This window comes from Podarcis cretensis (assembly GCF_951804945.1).
Source record: "Podarcis cretensis genome assembly, chromosome: 1".
NCBI lineage: Eukaryota > Metazoa > Chordata > Lepidosauria > Squamata > Lacertidae > Podarcis > Podarcis cretensis.
This window is the reverse complement of record NC_137170.1, coordinates 14729241-14755915: the sequence shown is the minus strand read 5'-3', so window position 1 is coordinate 14755915 and position 26675 is coordinate 14729241. Positions and strand designations below refer to the sequence as shown.

The window sequence follows — 26675 nt, the reverse complement described above, 5'->3', positions numbered from 1 at the left end:
TTCCATGTTTTCATGCTTGTCGGACAGTTTAACAGTGCATTACCTATAACAAAGGGTCTCCGTTTTATTCCTCTTGTCTGCCTCTGGTCATGGTTTTAACCTTGTCCGGCGATGGACCTTTGCCGACATGGCTTCCTTTTTATTGCTTATTATTGTGGCTGTGTACAGAATATAGGAAAGACAAAACGGCTTATCAGGCGGACATGGTGGTTTGGGAAGCATCTTACAGGACTATCAGGCTTAGATCAGGGCTAGGTGTGATGGGAGTTCAACAATATTTGGAGGTCCACAGGTTCTCCATCACAGGTTTAGATGATCCATTGAAGTCACCTGTTCCAAATCTTTGTGCTGGTAGGCCTCCCAAGATCTGCTGATGTGGCCTTCCAGATAGTACCTTAAACTCCCTTCTGTTCAAGTCTTCCATTCCTTTTTACTCCATTCCTTCTCCCTCCCTTATCTCTTAACTGCTGCTGCCTCCTGCATTATTTTTGCTGCATTTGTAGCACCGCAGTGACCTCCCTGGGGCACAAGGCTGGGCCATAGCTGTCAACTTTCAGATTTGAAAATAAGGGATCAGCAGCCTCGAAAATAAGGGATCAGCAGCCTCACCTGTCCCGGGGACAGTCTACGGGGTATCTAACAATCTGGGATAGCACCGGGAAGCAGCGGGGAACGGCGCTGGAATAAGGGAATTTCCCGCAAAAAAAGGGAAGGTTGACAGCTATGGGCTGGGCAGTGTGCATGGAGGTCCTCGGCTGCCCAGGCGACAAGATCCTCCTTTCCATCTCGCTGATGTGGTCCAAAGGAAAGCAGAGGACTACAATTGGCACTGTGGGTTAAACCTCAGAGCCTAGGACTTGCCGATGAGAAGGTCGGCGGTTTGAATCCATGCGACGGAGTGAACTCCCGTTGCTCGGTCCCAGCTCCTGCCAACCTACCAGTTCGAAAGCACGTCAAAGTGCAAGTAGATAAATAGGTACCACTCTGGCGGGAAGGTAAACGGCGTTTCTGTGTGCTGTTCTGGTTCGCTAGAAGTGGCTTAGTCATGCTGGCCACATGACCCGGAAGCTCCCTCGGCCAATAAAGCGAGATGAGCGCCGCAACCCCAGAGTCGGCCACGACTGGACCTAGTGGTCAGGGGTCCCTTTACCTTTACCTTTTACATTTGGCACCAGCTTGGCTGCAGGAGTTGCCGGAAAGAGGCATACAAGATGCCGTCCAACCTCCTCATGGACTGCTCTCTGGATTTGTGTAGGGTTTATTCCTTAGCTTTTTCTTCTCCCAAAGATGTCACACAATGCAGTGGAGGTCTAGGACCAGAGTTTTCCTTCTTCTAGATGGGAGAGCTTTTCAGGTTGCCAAGCCCCATCTGCTCCTCCTTTCCTTCTACAGCAGAAACTTCCTTCTTGACTGTTGGACCCACTATTGGTCTTGTCTTCTCAGTCCACCGGAGCCTAATTGTGCAGTTACAGTTGGAAATAGCATTTGTTTTAGTTTAGTTTAGTTGGGGAATTTCTATCCATTGTAACCGCCCCCAGAGCTGGTTACAAACATACAAAACCAATATGTAAACTATGCCATAATAATACACTAAAAGAAAAGATAGACACCGGAAATCAAATCTGGGTAAGGTTCATGACAAAACCAACAAATACTGTGAACTGCCCCATAAAAATTATTTCAGTCACGGAAAGCTTGGTAAAATAAATGGGTTTTTAGTTGGCGTCGAAAAAGCCAACAGTCTGCAGCAGGCGGTCTTTGAGAATCACATCCTTGGAGTCATCTTTGATTCTTCCCTATCAATTTGATCAAGGTGTCTTCCTCTCTTATTTCAAGCCCCTTGTCAAAACCTACATCTTTAGTGTTTTCTGAACAGTCACCATCACTTCTATTGCTGTTTGATGCTGTCATCCTCCCTCATCATCCTTTGTCATCCTCTCTCATCATTTCATTTCCCTGACATCCTATCCTCATCCCAGTTCTGTAGTCTCCTGGGCCGAAATTGCCTAATATCTGTGTCCCACATAGCATAGCTACTAAGTAAATATGGTAGTTTAGGTTGTGGTAAGAGATCTGAAGTCTCCCAGACAGGTAGTCATCCTGTCTTTTGTGGCTCATTCACATGGGTGTTGAACATGGATTTGAATATCTCTCTCTCTCTCTCTCTCTCTCTCTCTCTCTCTCTCTCTCCCTCTCTCGTTCTCTTTCTCTCTCAGCGTCCACATGACATCCTCTTTAACCAAGTGGCAACCCACACTAAATTCGGATTTTCCTGTCTGCAGATAATCCATTAAGGGAAAGACATTCAGCATGAAATGGTGTGTTACCCAATTGTGAACGTACTGAAGCACATTGTGTGCATGGGTGTTTATTATTATTATTTTTTTAAAAAAAAAACACCTGTGTGGTGATGTTTCGATGGGTGCCATCTATCATCATGGTTTCCACCAGCCCAAAGGGAAGGATGTGGCCTGCCCTTTTTCTACTGGTTGTTTCTGAAGAAACGTTCATTGTGGTTGTGCTTGTATTTTTAAAACCGCTGATTTGAAGTGCTGTCGCACAGAACAGCTGTGTAAAAAATAATATGTGCACTTGCAGTTATGGGAGGTAGGAAAGGAAAAGGAGGAGGAAGGAAGTGACAGTCTTTCATGGGAGCAACTCCAAATCTATACTAGTCTTGAAGCAAGATGCTTTTTAATGGACTGCTCTTTTGTGCAAGTCAGGTATATTGAAATATGATGATGATGATGATGGGTATATGAATGAAATTAAATAAAAACCCAATTGTATGCCCACAGCAGATCTCAGGTGGGTGGAAGTACTATTAGTCTTAAGTTAATATATTTATAACTCCCTGTTTTTAATTTTGCTTTTCCCTTAGGAGGCTACAGCAGCAGAGTGCGGAAGGGAAGGCTCCAATATTCAAGTCACCTCAGGGCAAAACAACTGTGACCAAACTGGAACCACTGGGCCATTGGCTTCCCAAAGTCTGGTCGCCCCGGCTGGCGTCTCTGCAGGGACTTCAGCTGCAGCGTCATTCTTCATAAGGTAGTTTTCACCATTACGATTTACATCGTTGCTCTTGTGTATGAAATGACCACAAACCAAGTGCTTACTGGGCGGTTGGTGTTGTTGTTGCAGATGGCAGTTCAGGCAGGAGAATGCTTGGGTAATGAATGGGATCACTATGCAATGGAAGCATGAACTTGCAACTTCTGCTGGGGAAAAAGATTGTGGGGTTGGGAGCAGGGTGGAGTTGTAGCGGAAAAGCAACGGCTGCCCGAAAGGCTAGGCGCCTTCCTTCCACCTCTTGCTTCTCTACTGGAAATCTTGCTTACCTGTGCCAGGAAAAGTGGGAGCTGTGTTTTGGAAGCATGTACAAAGGTGCTTTCTTTTCTCACTCATTCACAGAGGTGTGCGTGGACAAACAGTAATTCTCTTTATACTAGGCAGTCTTGGGAACTGTATCCCCATGAGTAAGGCTAGATATTCACCAAACCATGAGCCCCAGTATGGCATCTGAGAACAATGGCAGCTAAAAAGAACAACAGAAAGCCCCTCTTTCTGAAAACCTGGAGAGCATAGACAAGGGAAAGCCCTCCAGATGTCATTGGACTAAAATCTCCCATCAGCTCCAGCTAGCATGAGCAATAGCCAGGGAAGATGGAAGTTGCAGTCCAGGGTTTATATCCCTGGTGTATGTTGTTGGCATTCGTCTGTCTCGAGAGACATTGGAGGGCGCCTCTGGGGGGTGAAGTCAAACTGCTGTGTTAGCAGCACCAAAGGGACCTCCACTGGGCGCAAGCCTGAGCAGTGTGCATGGAAGACCTAGACTGCCTAGATAACAATATTTGGTAGCTTAAAAAAGCCAATGCAATTCTGGGCTGCATCAATAGGAGTATAGCATCTAGATCAAGGGAAGTAATAGTGCCACTGTATTCTGCTCTGGTCAGACCTCACCTGGAGTACTGTGTCCAGTTCTGGGCACCACAGTTCAAGAAGGACACTGACAAACTGGAAGGTGTCCAGAGGAGGGCAACCAAAATGGTCAAAGGCCTGGAAACGATGCCTTATGAGCAACGGCTAAGGGAGCTGGGCATGTTTAGCCTGGAGAAGAGGAGGTTAAGGGGTGATATGATAGCCATGTTCAAATATATAAAAGGATGTCACATAGAGGAGGGAGAAAGGTTGTTTTCTGCTGCTCCAGAGAAGCGGACACGGAGCAATGGTTCCAAACTACAAGAAAGAAGATTCCACCTGAGTGCATGTTCTGGAAGTTGGGCAATAGGGGCAGTACAGGATTCCTTTTGGTGTACCGACCTCCCCGCTGCACCAAGGATTCCCTGCCCGAGCTGCTTCAGGTCGTGGCGGATGTTCTCCTGGAGACACCTAGCTTGGTCGTCCTAGGGGATTTTAACATCCATGCCGACACGACCTTACAAGGGGCCGCTCGGGACTTCGTGGAAAGCATGGCCTCCATGGGGCTGTCCCTGAATAAGTCTGGCCCAACCCATAGCCGCGGACATGCCTTGGACCTGGTGTTTACCTCTACGGATGTTGGTGATCTGACACTAAGTAAAAGTGAAACGAAAGAAGTGCCATGGTCAGACCACTTCCTGGTGCAACTGGACTTCTCTGCGACCCATCCCCTCTGCAGGGAGGTGGGACCGATTCGGATGGTCCGCCCCCGCCACTTAATGGATCCAAATGGTTTCCAGAGAGTGGTAGGGGATGCTTTATCCCATGTTGATGGCCTTTCAGCCGATTCCCTGGTGGCCCGCTGGAATGTGGAGTTAACCAGGGCTATTGACTGTTTGGCTCCGAAGCGCCCTCTCCGATTGCATGGAGCCCGGAGAGCCCCGTGGTTTTCCACGGATCTGAGGGCAATGAAACAATCGTTGAGACGGCTAGAGCGCCGGTGGCGGATAACCCATTCTGAATCTGACCGGACACAGGTTAGAGCTCAACGTCGAGCCTACCAAGTAGCGATAGTGACGGCGAAGAAGACTTTCTTCACCGCCTCTATTGCATCTGCAGAAAACAGCAGCAGGAGACTCTTTCAGGTGGTTCACAATTTAGCGGAACCACCTGTAACATCGGGGCCCAGTACGGGCCACATGTTCTCCTGCAATGATTTTGCAAATTTTTTTGCAGATAAAATCGCTCAGATTCGGGAAGAAGTAGACTCCACCGTGGGAGCAGGGCCGGGGCGGGAGAGTGCTAGAGTCCTGTCTGGTCAAGTTGTGTGGGATCAATTCCAATCTGTTACCTCCGAGGATGTGGACAGGCTGCTTGGACGAGTGAAGCCAACCACCTGTCTCCTGGATCCTTGCCCATCCTGGCTTATAAAAGCTAGCCGGGAAGGACTGGGCGATGGGCTTCGTGGGGTGGTGAATGTTTCCCTCCGTGAGGGAGCCTTCCCAGACCCGCTGAAAGAGGCGGTTATTAAACCGCTTCTTAAAAAACCATCTCTAGATGCGGCCACAATGGCCAATTATCGCCCAGTCTCAAACCTTCCATTCTTGGGCAAGGTGATTGAGCGAGTGGTTGCTGAACAACTCCAGGCACGCCTGGAAGAAGCGGACCATTTGTATCCCTTCCAGTCGGGATTCAGGCCTCATCATGGGACTGAAACTGCCTTGGTCGCACTGGTTGATGATCTCCGGCGGGCTAGGGACAAAGGTGAGAGCTGTTTCCTAGTTCTGCTGGATCTCTCAGCGGCGTTTGATACCATCGACCATGACATCCTTCTGGACCGTCTTGAGGGGCTGGGAGCTGGGGGCACTGTCATACAGTGGTTCCGCTCCTTCCTCCTGGGCCGTGTTCAGAAAGTGGTGGTGGGGGATGAGTGTTCAGACCCCTGGGCTCTCACTTGTGGGGTGCCTCAGGGTTCTGTCCTCTCCCCCATGCTTTTCAACATCTACATGCAGCCGCTGGGAGGGATCATCAGGAGGTTTGGGCTGGGTGTTCATCAGTATGCAGATGATACCCAGCTCTACCTCTCTTTTAAATCAGAACCAGTGAAGGCGGTAAAGGTCCTGTGTGAGTGTCTGGAAGCGGTTGGAGGATGGATGGCGGCTAACAGATTGAGGTTGAATCCTGACAAGACAGAAGTACTGTTTTTGGGGGACAGGAGGCGGGCAGGTGTGGAGGATTCCCTGGTCCTGAATGGGGTAACTGTGCCCCTGAAGGACCAGGTGTGCAGCCTGGGAGTCATTTTGGACTCACAGCTGTCCATGGAGGCACAGGTCAAATCTGTATCCAGGGCAGCTGTTTACCAGCTCCATCTGGTACGTAGGCTGAGACCCTATCTGCCTGCAGACTGTCTCGCCAGAGTGGTACATGCTCTGGTTATCTCCCGCTTGGACTACTGCAATGCGCTCTACGTGGGGCTACCTTTGAAGGTGACCCGGAAACTACAACTAATCCAGAATGCGGCAGCTAGACTGGTGACTGGGAGCGGCCGCCGAGACCATATAACACCGGTCTTGAAAGACCTACATTGGCTCCCAGTACGTTTCCGAGCACAATTCAAAGTGTTGGTGCTGACCTTTAAAGCCCTAAATGGCCTCGGTCCAGTATATCTGAAGGAGCGTCTCCTCCCCCATCGGTCTGCCCGGACACTGAGGTCCAGCTCCGAGGGCCTTCTGGCGGTTCCCTCACTGCGAGAGGCCAAGTTGCAGGGAACCAGGCAGAGGGCCTTCTCGGTAGTGGCGCCCGCCCTGTGGAATGCCCTGTGGAATGCCCCAGCGGCTGCATGTAGATGTTGAAAAGCATGGGGGAGAGGACAGAACCCTGAGGCACCCCACAAGTGAGAGCCCAGGGGTCTGAACACTCATCCCCCACCACCACTTTCTGAACACGGCCCAGGAGGAAGGAGCGGAACCACTGTATGACAACTACCTGACATTCAGAAAACATCTGAAGGCAGCCCTGTTCAGGGAAGTTTTTAATATGTGATATTTTAGTGTATTTTTCATCTCTGTTGGAAGCCGCCCAGAGTGGCTGGGGAAACCCAGCCAGATGGGCGGGGTACAAATAATAAATTATTATTATTATTATTATAAACATTAGGAAGAACTTCCTGACAGTAAGAGCTGTTCGACAGGGGAATTTGCTGCCAAGGAGTGTGGTGGAGTCTCCTTCTTTGGAGGTCTTTAAGCAGAGGCTTGACAACCATATGTCAGGAGTGCTCTGATGGTGTTTCCTGCTTGGCAGGGGGTTGGACTCGATGGCCCTTGTGGTCTCTTCCAACTCTATGATTCTATGATTTCCCTTCTTGGCCTTGCTGATGTGCACCAAGGAAAGCAGAGCAATACATTTGGCACTAGCTTGGCTGCAGGAGTTGCTGGAAGGAGATGTACAAGGTGCCATCCAACTGTCTTAGAGACTCCACTCCAAATTTGTGTAAGGCATGGTTTCCCAAACTTGGGTCTCTAGCTTTTTTTGGACTACAATTCCCATCATCTGTGGCCACTGGCCCTGCTGGCTAGGGATGATGGGAGTTGTAGTCCGGCCACAGCAGATGTTTGGGAAACCCTGGTGTAAGGTGTACTCTTTAGCCTTTTCTTCTTCCGAAGATATCCTGCAAGGCAGCAGAGGTTTGGGATTGGAGCTTTCCTTCTCTGGTGGTATGGTCACTGCTGAGCTACAAGGACCGAGTGATCTGCTTTGGTGTTTCCATCCACTTCTCTCTGTAGCTCCTGGGATACCTGATATTGCTGAGTTCCAACATTAGTCCTGTGGGCTTCTCTCTTTTGTTCTTTCTCACACTGATTCTATCTTTTGTAGATAGCGCCCACAAGCTGTTACATAACTTGGGCAGATTTTGCTTTGTTATGCTCGGTGAAATGTACGCAGGCTGCATTTGCATATTGACTCAAGAGTCCTTGTTTAAAAGTGGTTGCTCAACTTCATCAAGCTTAATTATGCAACACTCTTACATTTAACTTTGATATTTTTACTCATTAGCCTCAAGAGGAAGTGCGTAGTTTTCTCCTGCTCGCACACGTGCTATAATACAATCTGGCACCTAAACAAAATTTGAAACAGAGTTAACTCCCAAATTCCACTCTCTCTCGAAAGAAAGGACTGTCTAGTGTTGGACTGCAAGGCAAATGCCATCCCAAACTACCATTCCTTAATCAGGAAGATGCTTCTGGCTGAGAAGGGCTCACAGAGCTTGGCAGAAGCAGTATTTTCCCATCAAAGAACTGGCACAAGAAGAAAGGGTTTCTTTTCTCAAAATCTTAAGATGTTAGATAGAGGCCCAGATGCAATAAGAGAGGGTCCTGATTTTCACAGGTGCAAGGGCACAAATTCTGCACCATGAAAGGTGCTTGCTGGGAAATTACAGAGGTTTTAAAGGATCTTGGAGTGGGGTGAACGTTAAAAAATGCACAGCTTAGGAACAAAGAGCAGGTTATGAGAGCAATGAATGCTCGCTGAGAGGCAGCGTGACCTCACAGCTAGACTATGGGACGAGGACTGAAGAGAGATCTGGGTTCGAATGTGCACTCGCCAAATAAGCTTCAAGTGCAGATACAATCAGGGGTGGTTCGGACAGTATACAGTATACCTGAGCTCCATGGAGGAAATGTTGGATAATAATAAAGAGAACAAGGTTGGGTCCAAGTTGGGCAGAATGACGAACAAGATCTTGTGCTTTTTCCCTCTCACTTTTTAAATGCTGGTGTCTCTGTTGTGGCTCTGTAAGGCTCCTAGGTCTTACTTTAACACTCCCCACTGCTTTAAGCCATTTATCCCAACCTAACTCTGATACCCAATGTGAGAAAATAGCTCAAAGCAGCAGAGCTCAAAGCAGAACGACTTGGGAGAGGTGATTGTTTGCTCCCTTTCCTTGCGCGTTTAGTATAAAAGTTACACTCCACCACCACTATCAGTGTTTAATGGTTCTTTAATAGATAGTTATTTTTCTATGTTTTCAGCTGTTCTTATTTTTATCTGTAAACGAGTTCCTGTCAGGGAAGAAAGGTGGGGTATAAATAAATAAATATATACCAATAATAGTAATCATAACAATGCATTTTAACTGTGGATGAGACTTCTATAGGTACCACTGTTGAGCATTAAAAATAAATTGATCTGAGAGCAAGAGAGGTGAGAGCTTTCACTGCTCACCTAAGGTGGCTTCTATCATATTTGGGAACTAGTGGATATATAGATAGAGACAATACATAAAAAAGGCGTTAAGTATCTCTAGGGATAGATTTTATGCTTCTAGAAAGTGCACTTAAGCTGTATACAACCATATGAAGTTTATTTTGAAGGTACTAACTTTCATTATTTGTAATTAAATATAATTGTCTGTTACCTTTTTGTATATTATTTTCAAAACTCCAGACCTTTATCTACCCAGCCTCATGCTATGACTTGGGTCACTAGAATATGGCAGAATGCTGAGAGAGTAAAGTGGGATGTTGAAAACCAGCTTAAGAAATATATTATCTTCTTGCCTTACTCAAATGCCTATTTCTGTACCAGTATATGTAGACGGAATATACGGCTTTCCTCCTCTTTTCCCCCTCTTAGTTACAAATGTTCTTTCGCAATTTGAGAGATTAAAAAAACAACAACCCCAAATCTCTTTCCGGATAGGACAAATCTCTTTGAAACCACCTGCCACGTTGCAGATTTCATGCCCTTACTGCTCAAATGCCCAGAATTGTATTTGGATGTTTTATCTTCAAAAGGAAGCATTTAGTAGACTTATTTCTAGAACCAGAATGCTTGGTCATATTTGCATGCCTCTGAGTTTTTCGGATTAAAGAATCTAATTATTCACTAATGAGCATTAATGGTACATATAAACTGAGGGTCACTCTCCTATTACAGGCACCTGATGGTTTGCTGATAAGCATTTGGCCATTAGATTGACCATAAAATACAGTCAATAATTGAGGTGACTGGGAGAGCAGGCACCTTATCAAGTGTAGGCCCTAGCAAGACAGCTTGTCATGTCTCAGGGTACTGGCTGAGCAGTGACTGAGCATACGATTAGGCCATTGGAACATTGTGCCCCTAATGAAATGGGAAGAAAAGCATTGCAATATTAGCACAACTGCTAAATGACTAATGTGTTTTTCTTCCAAGGTTCAGGCGCTTCAATTAGTTGTGATAAATGGTTCGCTTTGCTGTTTATTGTGAACTGGGGAGCTGGGGGCAGGTTCGGGGGGGGGGGGGCTTGACTACCTTCGAGGCGTAAGAAGCTGCCTTATCACTGGTCCATTTAGCTCAGTCTTGTCTTACTGTTTTAACCCACTGTGGGATCTTTGGCTGAAGGCTGGGTAAGGAAACAAATAAATCACAGAATCAAAGAATTGTAGAGTTGGAAGGGACCCTGAGGGTCATCTAGTCCAATCCCCTGCTATCCAGGAATCTCAGCTGAAGCATCCATGATAGATGGCCACCCAGCCTCTGCTTAAAAACCCCCAAGGAAGAAGAACCCACTACCTCCTGAGGGAACCTGTTTCTATGTCAAACATCTCTTCCTTTCAGAAAAGTTCTTCCTGATGTTTAGTCAGAATCTTCTTTCTTGCAACTTGAATCCATTGGTTGGAGTCCCACCCTCCAGAGCAGGGGAAAACAAGCTTGCTCCATCTTTGCTCCATATTTTATTTATATCCTGCCCTCCCCAGCCGAAGCCGGGCTCAGAGCGGCTAACAACAGTAAAAATAACACCGTTTAAATGAAATCACAATCAATTAATTGAAATACATTCTAAAATCCATTCATTCGAAAATCAATTCAGAGTCAAATTAATGGCAACCATTGGGCTAGAGTTCTATGAGGATTACAGAAGGAGGGGGTCAGACTGTGCCCTGGCCAAAGGCCTGGTGGAACAGCTCTGTCTTGCACACCCTGCGGAAAGATGTCAAGTCCCGTAGGGCCCTAGTCTCTTGTGACAGAGCGTTCCACCATATCGGGGCCATGGCCGAAAAAGCCTTGGCTCTGGTTGAGGCCAGCCTAACCTCCCTATGGTCCAGGATCTCCAAGATGTTTTTATTTGAAGACCGTAAGGTCCTCCGTGGGACATACCAGGAGAGGTGGTCCTGTAGCTTTGAGGGTCCTAGGCCGTATAGGGCTTTAAGGGTTAAAACCAGCACCTTAAACCTGATCCTGTACTGCACCGGGAGCCAGTGCAGCTGGTATAGCTCCGGGTGAATGTGATCCTGTGGCGAGGACCCCGTAAGGAGTCTTGCCGCGGCATTCTGCACCCGCTGGAGATTCTGGCTATCATATATCTTCTTGGTCTCCTCTTTTCCTGGGCTAAACATACCCAGCTCTTTCTACCATTCCCCATAAGGCTTTGTTTCCAGACCTTTGACCATCTTGGTCACCATCCTCTGCACATGTTCCACCTCGTCAATATCCTTAACTCCTCCGTCTTCATCACCTGATTGGCAACAACTGCTCTCCAGAGTTTCAGACGAGAGCCATTTCTCCCAGGCCACCTTGGAGAACTGGGGACTGAACATGGGATTGTGCAAAGGTGCATATATCTCCATCCAAACATGAAAGAGGTGTTATTGCAATCAAAAAACCCATCCCAGCCAGGCAAAATCACTTTAGCAGGGTCAGTGAGTTGTGTCACCCTGGAGAAAAGTGTATGGTCTAAGAAGCAGGTAGAAGGTCCCAGATGGTTTTATTTGACACCTGGTCTGAGGTTCCCCACCCCTGATATATCTAAACATAACATTAACCACTTATCTTCAACATTTTCAGATCTAGGACTAGCCATTTATTGGTTCATTCATGCATTATGGGACACAGTATTTTTTATTTTATTTTTTACCATACGTTTATATGGTGTTCATGGCTTATGTGACCTGCATTATGTCAACGACCAACAACTTGAACAAGAGACTCAAAACTATTCAGAACAGGCAAACACAGCTTCAGGGGACCCTGGTCATTTGGTCTGGAGGGAAAAGTCCTTCTCTATCTCAGTTATGGCTATACTTGCAATTGTGAGCACGAAGACTGCAAACTGGGAGCAATCCCCATTTAATATAGTGATGATTTCCAAGGAAGCATACATGGGACTGGGATGCTCATTTTCCGAAAGGAAATTTGGGGCAGCCCCTGATGTACCTCCAGCAAGGAATCTCCTTTATCTTATTCTGCTAAAGTGTCCTTATCAAAATAGTTATTCCAGCAGATCCCTCTCTCGGATTTTTCAGTGATTTGCCCATGCAGATCTGAGGTCAAAATATATATTCTAGAGCATTTGTGCCAAAAGAAAATTCATCAGAACACTCTAAATCATTAACATACTTCCTGTGCTGCCTTGGATAACAGAGACCCCTAGACTTAGGTGTGCATACAATTTTCTTTTTCACCTCCCCCCCCCCCACCACAACGTGAGTGCCTTAACATTCATACATTATTTAATACAGCAGTGGATGTGAACTGCCTTTTGTCTTTCTGAACTGCTTGCTGTCCAGGCTTCTGTGATGTGACCTTGGGTAGTAACCATAGAAACGTGTTAAAAGCATAAGCCTAAAAAGAAAAAAGAATAGAGGGGAAAAAAATCAGTAGTTTGGAATGACAGGGATTCAAATTCCGCGAGAGGAGGTTATGATGTATTAAGGATACTAGAAGCATATATTACTTCTAACCTGTTAAACCTGATTATTCTGAGATGATCAGCGCTTCTCATAATTTTCATGGAGGGAAGGGGAAAGTGTATGGAGACGTACTACGCATTTTTAAAATAGCCTGCTTTACAAATATTTGCAGCTAAATCTTTGGAAGCTGTCATCCTGAGACTTGGCTTAGCTGTTAAATGTGAGCATTGTTTCTCCACTGAGTTGATGATGTAGTCCTCCAGTTTTCTATATTTAATAGCTAGAAACATTTACTCAACGTCCCCCCCCCCCCGTCCCTCTGGGAATAACTTGGCACTGCAGCTTTTGCACACACAGAGCTGGCATGATTTAAAACCCGTCTTGACAGATGGAGAGAGAGATAACTGGGTTAGTAGTTAAGTAGGTCAGTAGAAGCAAATGGATTCTGTGACTCATCAGATACCAAGTTAGCCCTTTTAACAGTGCTGCATGTAGAATTTCTGGAAGCTGTGCAGTGAACCTGCATAGACTTTTGGTGGGGGTGGCGTGGGGTGGGGTGGGTTTGGAGTTTATAAGATGGTCCTTAAGTGTTGCTAAGAGTGCTAACAGGGAAGTCTCTTTAAATGAGGGGTACTTGTTAAACAAAAGGCAGATTTTTCACGCCATGTGGCCGAGCCACAAAATGTCTTCTGAATGCAATGCCCATGTGATTTGCCAGGCATTGGACGATGCTAAAAGTTCTGCAGGGTACGATGGATCTCGGTTCTTGCTGTGTGGAGGAGGTGCATCCAGGTAAATGGTTTGCTGCATGAAAACCACAGGTGGAAAGGGCGTCAAGTACCTCAGTTAGAATCCGCCTGTGCACAAAATTCCTCCTTTGCCTTCAAAAAGGAAAAGCTTCACTTTCACTGTACTGCAGACAAAGCAGGATGGAATGTTGCATCTTCATGTACCTATTTGATCTGGCAGGAATGGGAAGGTCCGGCCCACACATGACGCAAGGTGAGGCAGCTGGCTCAGGTGGCAGAATCTGCAGGGGCAGCAGAGCCAGCCTCCCAAGTTTGCTTGCCACTGCGGCTACTGCTATAGTGGCAATGATAGCTGTGGCACCCTCCTTGGAGGCCGGATCTGACATCTCATTGGCATCTCATCTCCTATCAATGCTGCTTCTACAAGCTTGTAAAAGTAAAGGGACCCCTAACCATGAAGTCCAGTCATGGACGACTCTGGGGTTGCTGGTGCTCATATCACTTTATTGGCCGAGGGAGCCGGTGTACAGCTTCCGGGTCATGTGGCCAGCATGACTAAGCCGCTTCTGGCGAACCAGAGCAGCGCACGGAAACACCGTTTACCTTCCCGCCGGAGCGGTACCTATTTATCTACTTGCACTTTGAGGTGCTTTCGAAATGCTAGGTTGGCAGGAGCAGGGACCGAGCAACGGGAGCTCACCCCGTCACGGGGATTCGAACCACCGACCTTCTGATCAGCAAGTCCTAGGCTCTGTGGTTTAACCCACAGCGCCACCCGCGTCCCTGTTATGTCTGTAGTAGTGGGTTAATCAAATCTCAGGACATAGGAAACACCACACTTAGATATACACTGTTTTAACCTAAGGTGCAGCATTCACTATTGTGCTGGATTAGGAACATCATCAAGTCAAACCATTGGTCCATCTAGCTCAGCATTGTCAACACTTGGCTGGAAGCAGCACTCCAGAGTTTCAGGCAGAAATTCTTCCCAGCCATACCTGAAGGATGCTGGGGATCCCAGGGACCTTTTTCGTACAAAGCCTGTGTTCTCCCCCTTCAGGTGTGAAGCTCCTGGTGTGTCCTTGGGAATTCACCTTACCTTTGTACATAGGGCAAGATTTGAAGGTGACAGATAAAATACTTGGTATTACGCAAGAGCATCCCTGCTGGATCAAAAATAAACTCTATTTAGGCCAACATCCCATATTCTACAGTGGCCAAGCATACCCACAGTGGATGCATGGATCTTCGGAGGCCTTTACAGACTCGTATTTGTGCTAATTGTGCTTGCAAGAGGACTTGAGGAATTCTGGCCTGGCTCCCTCCCCAAACAAGCAAGTAGAGGCTCTTAATTGTGAGTTGTTTTTTTTAAAAAAAGATTCAGGCATGTAATGGTACAGACTTAGCAGCAGACATTGGGCTAAGGAGTCACAGTTCAGGAGCAAGGCAAGTAGTTAAGTACTGGATAGAAGCAAGGAAGATGTCCCAACAAGTTGCCGTGCCCGCCAAGCTATTAAAGGCTAGGCTTGGCGCGCTCACTCATGAGACTCACTCACATTGCAGGAATGTGGGGATTGCAAACATGTGCTCTGTCGGGGTGAGTGGGTCTGCTTCCATCTGTGAAGGCAGCACCTGGTTCCAGGTGACAAGACTGCGCCCTCCTGTTTGGGCTCCTGTTCAGTCGCTGCTACCTCCTGTTCTGTCTTCTCTTCTGGCTGCTTCAGGCTCTCCCATGTCTTCACCAAGACTCTCCACTGTACAGGAAGGTTTATGGAGGGGGGAGGGTTAAGAACTGACATCCCTGTTCCCCCTCCCAAAGTGACTGATGGGGGGGGGGGAGGAGGGAGACCACTTCTCCTCCAACCCAGGTTCCTGCCATTCATTCCCCTCCTCTGTCACCTCCTCCTCATGTGTTGGAGCCCTTCCTAAGCAATTGTACTGTATGATCTGAGACATGCTGCCCAAGACCTCTTGCACTGTCGCATTAAATCCCTTGGGGGGTTCAGAGGGTTGCTCCCAATCGTGTGTATATGATCTCAGGCGGTTCTTCTTGGACTGCACATTGACGCATTGAGGCCTTTAAAAGTGTGGTCACTCTTGGGTTGCATGCACAGTCTGGTTCATTGGCACCTTGGAATGACGGACAGCAGCTAGCCAAGGCAGTATGATTGTTTGGAAATTGCCGTCTCCTTTCACTGTGCATGGCCCTTGTTTTCTTCGTTGCTGTGGCACTCAAGTGGCGTTTCTCTCTAATGAACAGCAAACAGAATGATGTTTGCCTGGCTTGTGTTCTGTTTTATGTTAGCACTTGTCGGGGAGAGGAGAACTGTGCTTAATCTGAATAAGCTTTTTGAGCCTAACTTGGAAGTCAGCAACGAGTCTTGGGAAAGCGATTTAACCTCTCGAATGCAGCTTTGCACATTTTCCACAGTGCTTTATGAATGTAGTGGAGACGAACTCCCTGCTAGGAAGAGTTTATATTCTGAGGGTAGGCGAATCAAATAAAAGAGGATATGCAGAATAATAACCGGTCAAAGGCACAGTGGTAGTGGAGGAGAAAAGGGAGATTAGGTGGGGAGAGAACCTGCAGGAGGCGTTCAGGAGTGGGAGGGCTCGGGTTGAACATGTTTGCAGATGGCAGTTGGGGAAAGGGAGGGATTGCGAAGGCTGACAGCCACGGAGAAGTCAGGGAGGTTAATAGACTGAATATCAGGAGGGGGACTGAGGGATCAGGCAGGAGGGAGGGACGGGAGAAGCAGGCAATTTCAGACCAGAGCAAATGGCATTGGAACAGAAAAGAACAGCCAGGAGGGGGGCTTGCAGCAATGAATGGGAGAGTCAATCCACAACTGGAGATGGGGGTTAACAAGGGGGCACGTGGAGCCAATGGGATCAGAGGGGCTATCGGCGTAGGAGAATGAGATCAATCTGGATGCAGGAAGGTGTGCAAATGGGCGGCTGGTGGCTGCAGTTAGGAGACTGGGAAAGAGAGCAAAAGGATTGGTGGGAGGGGTATGTGCGCGTGTGGCGACAGGAGAAAAGAAAGGAAGGAAGGTTTGGACAAGGAAGGAAAATGCAAGAAATGAATGTGCATTGGAAATGGGAGGCCGAGTTTCAGCAGCCAACCAGAGTTGTAAATGAGTGAGTGGTGCCACTATCACCCTCTCCGCCTGTAAAATGGAAATGTTTGAAGTCTGCTTCACAAGGGAGTAAAACACCACCACCACCACCACTTCCAGCCATTCCTCTTCAGGAATTGCATAAGAAGAATGTTACTGGGTTAAGCCAGTGGTCAATATAGCCCAGAATCCTGTTCTCACAGTGCCCAGCCAGGTTCCTGTGGGAAGCCATCAACAGGACTTGAGCGATTCCCTGCAACTGGTGTTCAGAGACATAATACCTTTGACAGTGTTTCAGGACTTCTGGGCATGCAAGAGTCTGCCTTTTTTTCTTTTCTCCAATGCCCAGACCGTCGTTGCCGATAATTGTTATTATGCTTCCCTCTCCATTCTGCGCAACAGGCTCAGTTGCACAAGATTCTTTCTGTGAATCCGCAGTAATGCTATTGGAAGCCTGTTCTATTAGCTGCGCTGTGAACGCTTGCCTATCTCAGCGAAAAGGTAATCCTAGACTAAGCCAAAGGCACACAAACGTAGAGGCACCCTTTGCAGTGCAAGGCGAACCCAGCGCTACAGCCCAGGTGCTCTGCTGAGACTGCCACTGTGTCAATCATCCATCAAGGGCAGGGCTGCTGTGTTTTCTTAAAAACAAAAGGTGGCAGTCCTAATTTGTACAGGTCCTTAAGGCAAGTGAAGTAATACTTAGTTTTTATTAAACACCGGCAGGATAGAAACCAAAGGGAACAGGATGGAAACTGAAATGTCTTCAGGGGCAGGATCTGCGCATTCAGGAGAATGAAGTGATACAACCCTCCAGGGGCTTTTCCACTTTAGATCACATAAGGGAAAATGTTCCCCTTTCTCGGTAACTCCCTGCCTGCGGAAAGCTAGTCCAACTAGAGAGAAGCATTCTTGTTGCTTCATATGCTGCTTTTCTTTGCACAGTGTCCTTTAAAAAAAAAATGTGGTCCCCCGACTTACACTCAGATGTAGGAGTAGTTTTACCCCACTTGCCAAATGTGAAATTTAATGGCAAGGCCCTGAACCCGCCCCCTGTGTTGGAATAAAGATATTTGACACCAATTCCCGCCGGATTCCTTTAACAGAATACCCTTGCCTAATGTGAAACTGAATGGCAAGGCCCTGAACCCGCCCCCTGTGTTGGAATAAAGATATTTGACACCAATCCACCCCCCCCCGGATTCCTTTAACAGAATACCCTTGAAATACGAGGGGTAGGTGATGGCCACTACCTCCCCTCACCTCCAGCCGAATACTCCAATGCCTTATTGCCAAACCTTACAAAGTTGTGATGATTTGCTATGAGGTAGGAGAAAAACCAAATGGCTGGTGCCAATTCGACAAGTGGAAAAAAAATTCTACCAGGCGCCTTTAACAGGTGACCAACCAAGGTCCATAGCAAGGTCAAAGGATTAAGAGCCTAATCTTAGGGAGGGAGGGCGGGAGAACTGCGTGAGTGGGAATCAGAAAAAAGGGGCGAATTCCCGCCTGCGGGCTGCTTGAATGCTGCACGCCACACCCCCTGGCTGACTGGATTGGTTGGCCTAGGGCGCGGAGGGGACTCCCTGTGACGTGGGGGCTAGCCACACCCCTGTGCAAGGGGTGGGATCGCGTCCAGCCCGCAGCTCCATTTCCCCGGAGAAGGGAAATGACTTTGGTAAAATCACTGTTTGGAAAGAGTCTTTGATCAGCATCTGCCAAGGATAGTAGGCAGCAGACTATAGTAAGTGCAACAAAATGTTGCCGCGCTGAGTGCTTCTGCTCAGATTCTTGTCACTGCAGCCCCCTGCGCCCTGGTTTTCTGTTTTCTCCTCCCAATAGTTAACCTTCTGTGGTGCCTTGGCATAATATGTCTTCACTGGCCTGTTTGGGTGGCCCCCTTTAGATAGGACTCCCCCTCCAACTTTCCCCCCTCTTCTGCTCAAAAATTATTTACAGTACTACTTAATTCACATTATTGGGCTAGAGATTTGCTTGTATGCATTTTTATTTATTCATTTATTAAGAATGTTAGAAGCCACCAGTGGCACCGTGGGCTAGTGCATCTGACTGTTAACCAGAAGGTTGGTGGTTCAAGCCCAACCAGGGATGGCTGTGGGCAGGATTCCCTGCATTGCAAGGGGTTGGACTAGATGATCCCCGGGAATCCTTCCAGCTCTACAGTTCTATGATTCTAAGAGCCTGCTGGATCTTGCCAGTGGCCCAACTAGTCCAGAGTCCTGTTCTCACCCAGATGGCCTCAAGCAGGTCCCAATTATAGGAGTTAAAAAGGTAAAGGTACCCCTGCCCGTACGGGCCAGTCTTGCCAGACTCTAGGGTTGTGCGCTCATCTCACTCTAGAGGCCGGGAGCCAGCGCTGTCCGCAGACACTTCCAGGTCACGTGGCCAGCATGACAAGCTGCATCTGGCGAGCCAGCGCAGCACACGGAACGCCGTTTACCTTCCCGCTGGTAAGCGGTCCCTATTTATCTACTTGCACCCGGAGGTGCTTTCGAACTGCTAGGTTGGCAGGCGCTGGGACCGAACGACGGGAGCGCACCCCACCGCGGGGATTCGAACCGCCGACCATGCGATCAGCAAGTCCTAGGCGCTGAGGTTTTACCCACAGCGCCACCCGCGTCCTAATTATAGGAGTTATGTGCCACTTAATAGACAAACAAACTTGTAAGTGGTTTACGTAAAATGATATAGAATATTTTTTGGGAAAATATTGGTAGACGTTAAAAACCAATCATCAAACTGTAAATCTCGTGCCTTTGCCGGATGATAAAACAGGCATGAGAAATGCTCTCCTGGTTTAGTCAGTCCCATTCCAGGTGTGCTGTACAATCTCTTGGATCGCAACTCCTCCTTTCCTTCTGCAGCTGCAGCGTGGCTGGTCCTTCTTGGACTCTGCTCTGAGAGAGTGGACACACCTGAATGAGAAACAAGATTCAAGAAGATTTAGAGAGGAGGCTAGTGATGAAGCCAGGCTATCACTCCCCCCCCCCCCGTGGCTACCACCCTGCAAATCTGAAGCGCCAGCTTCTCCCCGAGCCCCTACCTCAACTCCCATAACTCATCTCCAGAGGTTCTCCTCAACCAGAGGTCCTCGTTTCTCTTGCGCCTTCCATTTTTTCATTTTTCGCTCTTTGTTATCCTGCGCTCCACCGACGTTTGAGTGTGATCTCAAAAAAACAAAAACCCTACAGCCAGCTTTTTTCCACTTTCTCCTTTGACATTCCCCTGTCTTTAACCTCGTTCCTTCATTACATGCACCGATCTCGATATCTCCCTGCCTGCCCGCCCCCTTCCCTCCAGGTCTGGGAGTACCAGCTGTTGTGTTCGGGTTGGGGGGGGGGTTGTCTTTGCTTCACTGGGGATTGTAGCATTCCATAGTTAAAGCGATAATCGTGACTTTCCAAGCGGGTGGTAATTTGACAGCGTGCACCTGTTTCGTCTCCCTCTCTCTCTCTCTCTTTATTGGTGACATTCCGGCTCTTCGGTACCATTAGATATTTAACTATTGTAATGCCTCTCTGGGGCTGACAGCCTTGACAGACTGAGCGATAAAACCCCGACTGCTGCTCATTGTGAATAGATAGGTATATATTTGTTTCTTACTGCTGAATGATAGAAAGCGTTTCGGCATTCATCATATATACACACACTTGTAGAGCCTGCAGGCTGGTCTGGTTCTTCAGTGGCTCCGACTTTGTTTGTTTGCCCCTGGGTGCTGTTTGCAGGAGAGATGTTAATCTTTGCATTACAGATGATGCTGTAATAACATACTTTATGTCCGTCTCCCACGTTATAATTCATAGCAGCAACAGGATTAAAAAGGAGCGTGGTTTCAGTGCCGCTGTCGACTGCCTTTGTCCCATGCGCTCTCCATGTGGGACTCCGGCAGCCTTGCCTCTCCTGTTGTTATTGCTGCTATTAATCACCCTTGGCACTTACAAATAAATGCACCCAATACTTTAGACTTCATGGCCAGGCTCCAGCTAGCTACTTAGGTACTCATAAGCACTTCATCGAACCTATTGGTTCATTATTAGTAGAGTTGGCATCAGGGATATTTGCTATTTTATTGGGTTAAGTACATTTCTTACCATTTCTCCTTGCAAGGAGCTCAAGGCAGCGTACTGGTTCCCTTCACCATCACCATTTTATCCCCACAACAACCCTGTAAGGTAGGTTAGGCTGAGTATGTGTGTGTGTGTGTGTGTGTGGTTGACCCAGGTCACCCAGTGAGCTTCATGGCTGAGCGGATATTTGAACCTGGCTCTCCCCGGTCCAAATCTAGCACTGTTCCCACTGTACAACACTGGCTCCCTATGTTAGAATTGCTGGGTATCTTCTCCATCTCCGGATCAGCCTCAGGGAGCCAGCATGGTGTAGTGGTTAAGAGCGGTGGACTCATAATCTGGTGAACCGGGTCACCCTGCTCTGAAGTCTTTCAGCCTCACCTCGCAGAGTGTTTGTTGTGGGGGAGGAAGGGAAAGGAGATTGTTAGCTGCTTTGAGACTCCTTAAGGGAAGTGAAAGGCGGGATATCTTCTTCTCTAGAGCCTCTTTGCCTCACTGTTGCTGCTGCTCCTCTTCCTTGCTGTGGCTTCTCTTTGCAATCACGCCTGCACCAGACATTCAAAGCTATATTCTGCAATTTTAACAGAGAATCCTAAAAATTATACTTTGTTATGGCTGCTGACCTCAGACACCTACAGTTCCCAGCACCATTCACAAACTACACTTCCCAGGATTCTCCATAACTTAAATTTGGTATAAGAGTGCTTTAAATGCGTGGTGTGGATTTAACAAGGGGGAATAGAGTGAGCAGCAGCACCCATTTGCCTTCTCTCTATTTGGACAGGCGTACAGGTTGGACATAGAGGGAGAGGGCAAACGAGGGGTTAGCTGAAGGTGGAAGCAAAGGTCCATTCAGGCCCCACTAAGGGCATCTTCAGGTTCCAAAACCTAGAACCAGCACTAACTTTGAGGAAGTCTGTATTTCTCAGCACACTTCCTTCCACTCTGGCTTCAGCTCCTCACGCTGCTATAGAGGGTGAACTGTAAATCCCATTGATTTCACTGACATTTAGATGCTGCCTTGGCAAATGGGTGTTCTGAATAATAATAATAATAATAATAATAATAATAATATAATAATAATTTATTATTTGTACCCCACCCATCTGGTTGGGTTTCCCCAGCCACTCTGGGCGGCTTCCACAGAGACCTAAAATACACTAAAATGTCACCCATTAAAAGCTTCCCTGAACAGGGCTGCCTTAAGATGTCTTCTGAATGTCAGGTAGCTTTGACATCTGATGGGACATCTGATGAACCCCATATTTGATCTTCTACTGGGTGCTCAATGCAGGCCCCCATCTTTGGACTAATTAAGGTTTTGGCTCATAGCCTCAAGGGGCGGTGAAGTAAAAAAATGGTCAGAGGTGTATTTGAAGGAGATAATTGGTAGCTGGAGAAAGAGTTGAACATCCCCCATCCAGGGTTGATAACTCTGTGTTTACCTTATAATGTCGACTTTGGTTTTTAGGCACCCCTAATTTCCCATGGGTTCTTCCAGAACTATCAACATATTGCCATGTTGTTCTCAGAAGAGTTGGTGCCATTAAAGAGTATTCATGTAGGTCGTCATGGGGGAAAAATGACAATGTGAATAATTTTGGGTGGAGAATTCGGTTTTTAAATACTCTGAGCTTTACTTTTAATATTGCTTTTGTCTCCAGTTGCTTAGGAGGTCAGGAGCAATGCTGTGTAAATTGGTCATGCCTAAGTCCCATTGAAACTATTGGAGCTGAAGTTGTGTAAATGGAAGGCTCTTGATGGGATAGAGGCTCTAGAAGCTTTTGTTGTTCCCTTTGTGCTTAGAACTACTACATCAAACATAAAATTTAGAGAAAACTCTGTTGTCACCTGGCACGCCAGCACAGCCATGATTTGTAATGCATCGTTTATTGCTGTCAGTGCCCATTAAAACCTATAAATCTGAGAATAATTTAAGTATCCCCTTGAGTAAGCCATTTGGCTGTTGGTCCAGAAAATGCCAGTGTTATGATTGAAGACTCCCAGGCATAGCCCAATAAAGTTTGAGGGTTTGTCCACTGATGTGCTCTGTGTGTGTGTGTTTGTGTGACTTGCTCATGTGTGTCTGGCACAGCAATCGTATGCTCAGAAGTAAGTCCCACCGAGATCAATGGGACTAACTTCCAAGAAAGTGGATCCGATTAATCATAGAGAAAGGATGTCAACCATATAGTGGTTGGAACCCAGATTGCTTTCAAAGTTAGCTCTGGTAATTACAATACCCATCCAGAAAGTCCATATATATGGTGGGGTACTGGCCCCATGCAGACTTGTTCCCCTGCATATAATGTAATGTGTGATGCATTTTGGGACTTTAAAAGTCTGCAAAGATGGGATAGCCAGATCAGATATAATTCTTCAACATCCTCTGGCCCCAGTAAATCCCAGCTTTTAGAAAAGGCCCACAATCACGTGAAATGTTATCTCCTGTATTCAAAGCATGAGTTTATTCTAATAAAACTTTAAAGCCCGTATTTCTTGGCATTTTCTTGCCACACGGTGCACCAAATTGTGCCAGTACATTTTCTGAATTTTGTATTCGAAAGTGCATTTTGAAGGGGCATCTTTCCGAAAGATAGCGTTTCCATTGTGGTTATTGCACTTCTTAAGCACTTGCTGTGCAATAGATTTTATCTTTTAAAATGTAATCGCCCCTCCCCTGAAAGCACTGCTATATCATTGCTCTTATACTTACCATATTGAATATAGTTGTAGGCTTGAGTGCCTTTTGCGCCTGTTGGGGTATGTGATCTGGTCCAATTTTGAATGAGCAATGCAGCTCCTCTTCTTCCCAGTCACATTCTGCACCATTTGGCTTTATGTTTTTAGTCCATTTGGATGTTAAAGAGATTGCACATCCATCTCCATTTCCTGTCTTGCTTCTGAGCACTCGCTAGCATCTGGACAACAGATGCTGGACATTGGATGGACCTTGGTCTGATCCAGCAAAGCAGTTATTATGCTCCTCTTGGTTTGTTTGTTTTAAAGTCCCAAACAAGAACTCTTCTTGCACCCATCGATCACACTAGCAATCTGCAAATTTGCACGGTTATTGCAGAAACATCACTCTTGAAATGAACTGAATGTAGATGGAGCACACAGGAATATAATAGACCAGCATTTTTATTTATTTACTTTTTTGCTTTTTGGAATAAAAGCGAAGGCAAATGGGATAGAATTTAATAGTTTCATTGTGATTTATTAAGTCTGGTTATTCCCCAAATCTTGGTCTCAGAAGACATTGATTTTCCTCATTGCATCTGGGAGGAATGAGGTCTATGTCTCGTGTTACCATTTAAATACACAGGATAAAGCTCATGTCTTTCAAAAAGCATGCAAATGTCTTTCTGGAATGGGGGGAATATGCACATCTGGCTCCCAGCCAGAACCATGAACTGCCAAAACTTCTCTGCAGTTTTGAAGTTCACGGGTCTGGCTGGGGGCCAGATAAATGTATTACTCAAACAAAATACTTTGCATGTTTTTCTTTTTCTTCTTTCTCTCCAAAGAAAGGGAGGAGAGTTCTTTGCTTTTGAAATGCAGGGTGAGAAGTGGCCTTCAGTCAACATCAGATGTCAATCAAAATGCCATTTTGGTCTCTTGTCCTGCTGCGTATGCCTTTCTGTGAGCCGTAATGTAAAGCAGCGACTTTGTAGGACAAATAATTGGAACTGCCAGTAAAGTTTCTGTTAGAAGTGGCTTTCCTCTTCAGTGCGGTATTGTGGGCCAAAATGTCAAGTGCTCTGCTTATAGAGTTGACTTTGTTAGAAAATTGTTGGTAATGCAACTGTTGCTGTTGTTCCGTCGCTTTGCGGTCACTTAAAACAACAAAAATACATACAGAGAGAGCTGAAGTAAGGATGCTCTTTTACTTTAGGGAAGGACTTTAGTCCACTCACTCAATACCCCTTTCCCAGTCTGTCTGTCTGTCTGTCTGTCTGTCTGTCTCTCAAGCATTAGCTCTACTTTACCGGACAGTTCCCCAAATCTACACTCTAGGAATTGTGGCTGAATGGTGTTGCTCTCAAGTTGACATTCGAGACGCTCTGGCCAAAGTATTACTTCTCCAGTAGGCCCTGTATAAGAAAAAAATACAAACAACTTAATTCTTCCCTTGCATTCCCGTGGAAAAATGAAGGCTGCTGGGGCGTCCATTAGCATAGGAGCTGAATTCCCCCACCCTCACCTTATCATCCTTTGAGCTGAAGGGCAAGGGTGTGAAAATATTAAGGACCTCCACTGGAACCTGCAATGTGGTTGTCATTCATTGGTCCCAAGCTCCACCCACAAATGGGTAGGGCTTGGAGCATGTGATCAACAGCTGGAAAACTCGTAAGTGGGAACCCTATGATTGCTCACTCATACCTCTAGCAGGCATGGCCAAACTTGGTCCTCCAGCTGTTTTGGGACTACAGTTCCCATCATCCCTGACCACTGGCCCTGTTAGCTAGGGATGATGGGAGTTGTAGTCCCAAAACTGCTGGAGGGCCAAGTTTGGCCATGCCTGCATGTCATCCACTTACTGTTTGTGCCTGTGGGACTCCAGTTCGAAAAACAGATTTCTTGGTGGAATTAAGAACTAGGCTCAAGTTCTGCTAACTTCATTCTGGTTATTAGGGAAACAAGTGACACATTAAAAAATATGCGACCTCCCTGCTTTTTCGGGTCCAGAAGTAGCATGCTTAACTGAGGCACTTTTGCCTGCTCTAGTTCATTCAGTAGGGTGTGTAAACATTGTTGACTTTGCAGTAACTGCATTTTCAATACCTCATTAAGTGTTCCCTACGCAGATCAGGAACTGACATAGACTCTAAGGCTAGATGTTGACAGTTCTGCTTATCTAAAGATTAAACTACATGGGCTTTTTCTTTGGGGGTTTGTCTTGTGGTGAGGGAACAGCCTTCTGTATAAGAGTACACAGGTCCCCCCCCCCAATCTTTCAGGTACAGATTTGTTGTGCAAACTTAAAGAGAAGGTAGAAAGCTTTTGCTGTGTTTCTCGCGGTTCCCCATTTAGTTGCAGGTCACAATGTTTGCAGCATAGCTGGGTGTGGGTGTATTTTAGGGGAATTACTTCACGCTGCTTAGCTATGCAAATATGCTAGCAGTTTTACTGCTGCACCACTAGGAGTGTGCTGCGCCATTTCCCTCCTAGTGGTGCAGCTATAAAACTTGCTAGCACATTTGCAAAGCTAAGCAGGGGCTGGTGTGGTTTCAAAGTGGATGGGGGAACTGCATGTTGAGATTCCAGCATTGCAGACGGTTGGATTAAATGACCCTTGGGTTCCCTTCTAACTCTACAATTGTATTTGTAGGAAGTGTGTACTATTTAAATTCACATTTTTAATGTGTGTTTTTAAATTCACCAAAAAATTTGAACCAAATGGACCTATGATTTAGATGCATATGAAACTGACATGAAATGGAAATAGGCAGATGCATCCATCTGTAATGAAGACAGACAAAACATTTGAAGAAAAGTCACAGCAGCTCCTTCAGCATGAGTCAGCTTTCCTAGAGGCGTCATAATTTCCATGTCAGCCGGATCAGCCTTCAGTCTCATTCCTCATCAGTGTTTCAGTTAGGTTGCCTGCTTTTAAGAGGAAGTTTAGAGCATCCTATGTGTGTTTACTTTCCCTTAAATTCTTTCACCTTGTGTTAAAAAAAGTGGATTTTTTTTTAATTAAAAAAATGGTTGCAAAACTGCTCTAGAGATTGGTTTGTGTTTGTATGCATCCTCTTGGTTAATGTCACAGATGCTAGCTTATCACTACTAGCCATACCTGACATTTTCTCCAGGCTTGCAGACCTAATTCTGTCCACCCCACAACCCACCCCACAAACCTAGAATCAGAAAAAAAAACACCGCTACCTGTATTCAATGAACCTAGGATGCTTCTCGACTTTCCCCACTGCTCTGTAAAGGTTGTATCTGTCTTATCTGCAGGCAGATTTCAAAGAACGCTTGGTGGCTGGCATTCTTTTACTCTATTCCTCAGTGATGGCATCTGTGCCTTTATTTGGGGTGGGATGGACAGAAGGCTGATCTCTGGGTGACGTGCAGCAGATCATCAAAGGTTATCGACGCCTAATCCTTCAACAATGGCAA

The 26675-nt window shown here is 46.6% G+C and overlaps 1 protein-coding gene and 1 long non-coding RNA gene across 3 annotated transcripts in view; one reads left to right on the top strand and one right to left on the bottom strand.

The window, feature by feature from the left end:
- LOC307209025 overlaps positions 1-26675 on the bottom strand; it is a 442352-nt gene that overhangs the window by 151344 nt on the left and 264333 nt on the right. The window lies entirely within an intron of this gene.
- KIF26A (kinesin family member 26A) overlaps positions 1-26675 on the top strand; it is a 163686-nt gene that overhangs the window by 93003 nt on the left and 44008 nt on the right. For both annotated transcript variants that reach the window (XM_079980029.1, XM_079980030.1), the window contains exon 4: positions 2882-3048. In XM_079980029.1, coding sequence (XP_079836155.1) covers positions 2882-3048 — 167 coding nt within the window. The remainder of the gene's footprint in view (positions 1-2881; positions 3049-26675) is intronic.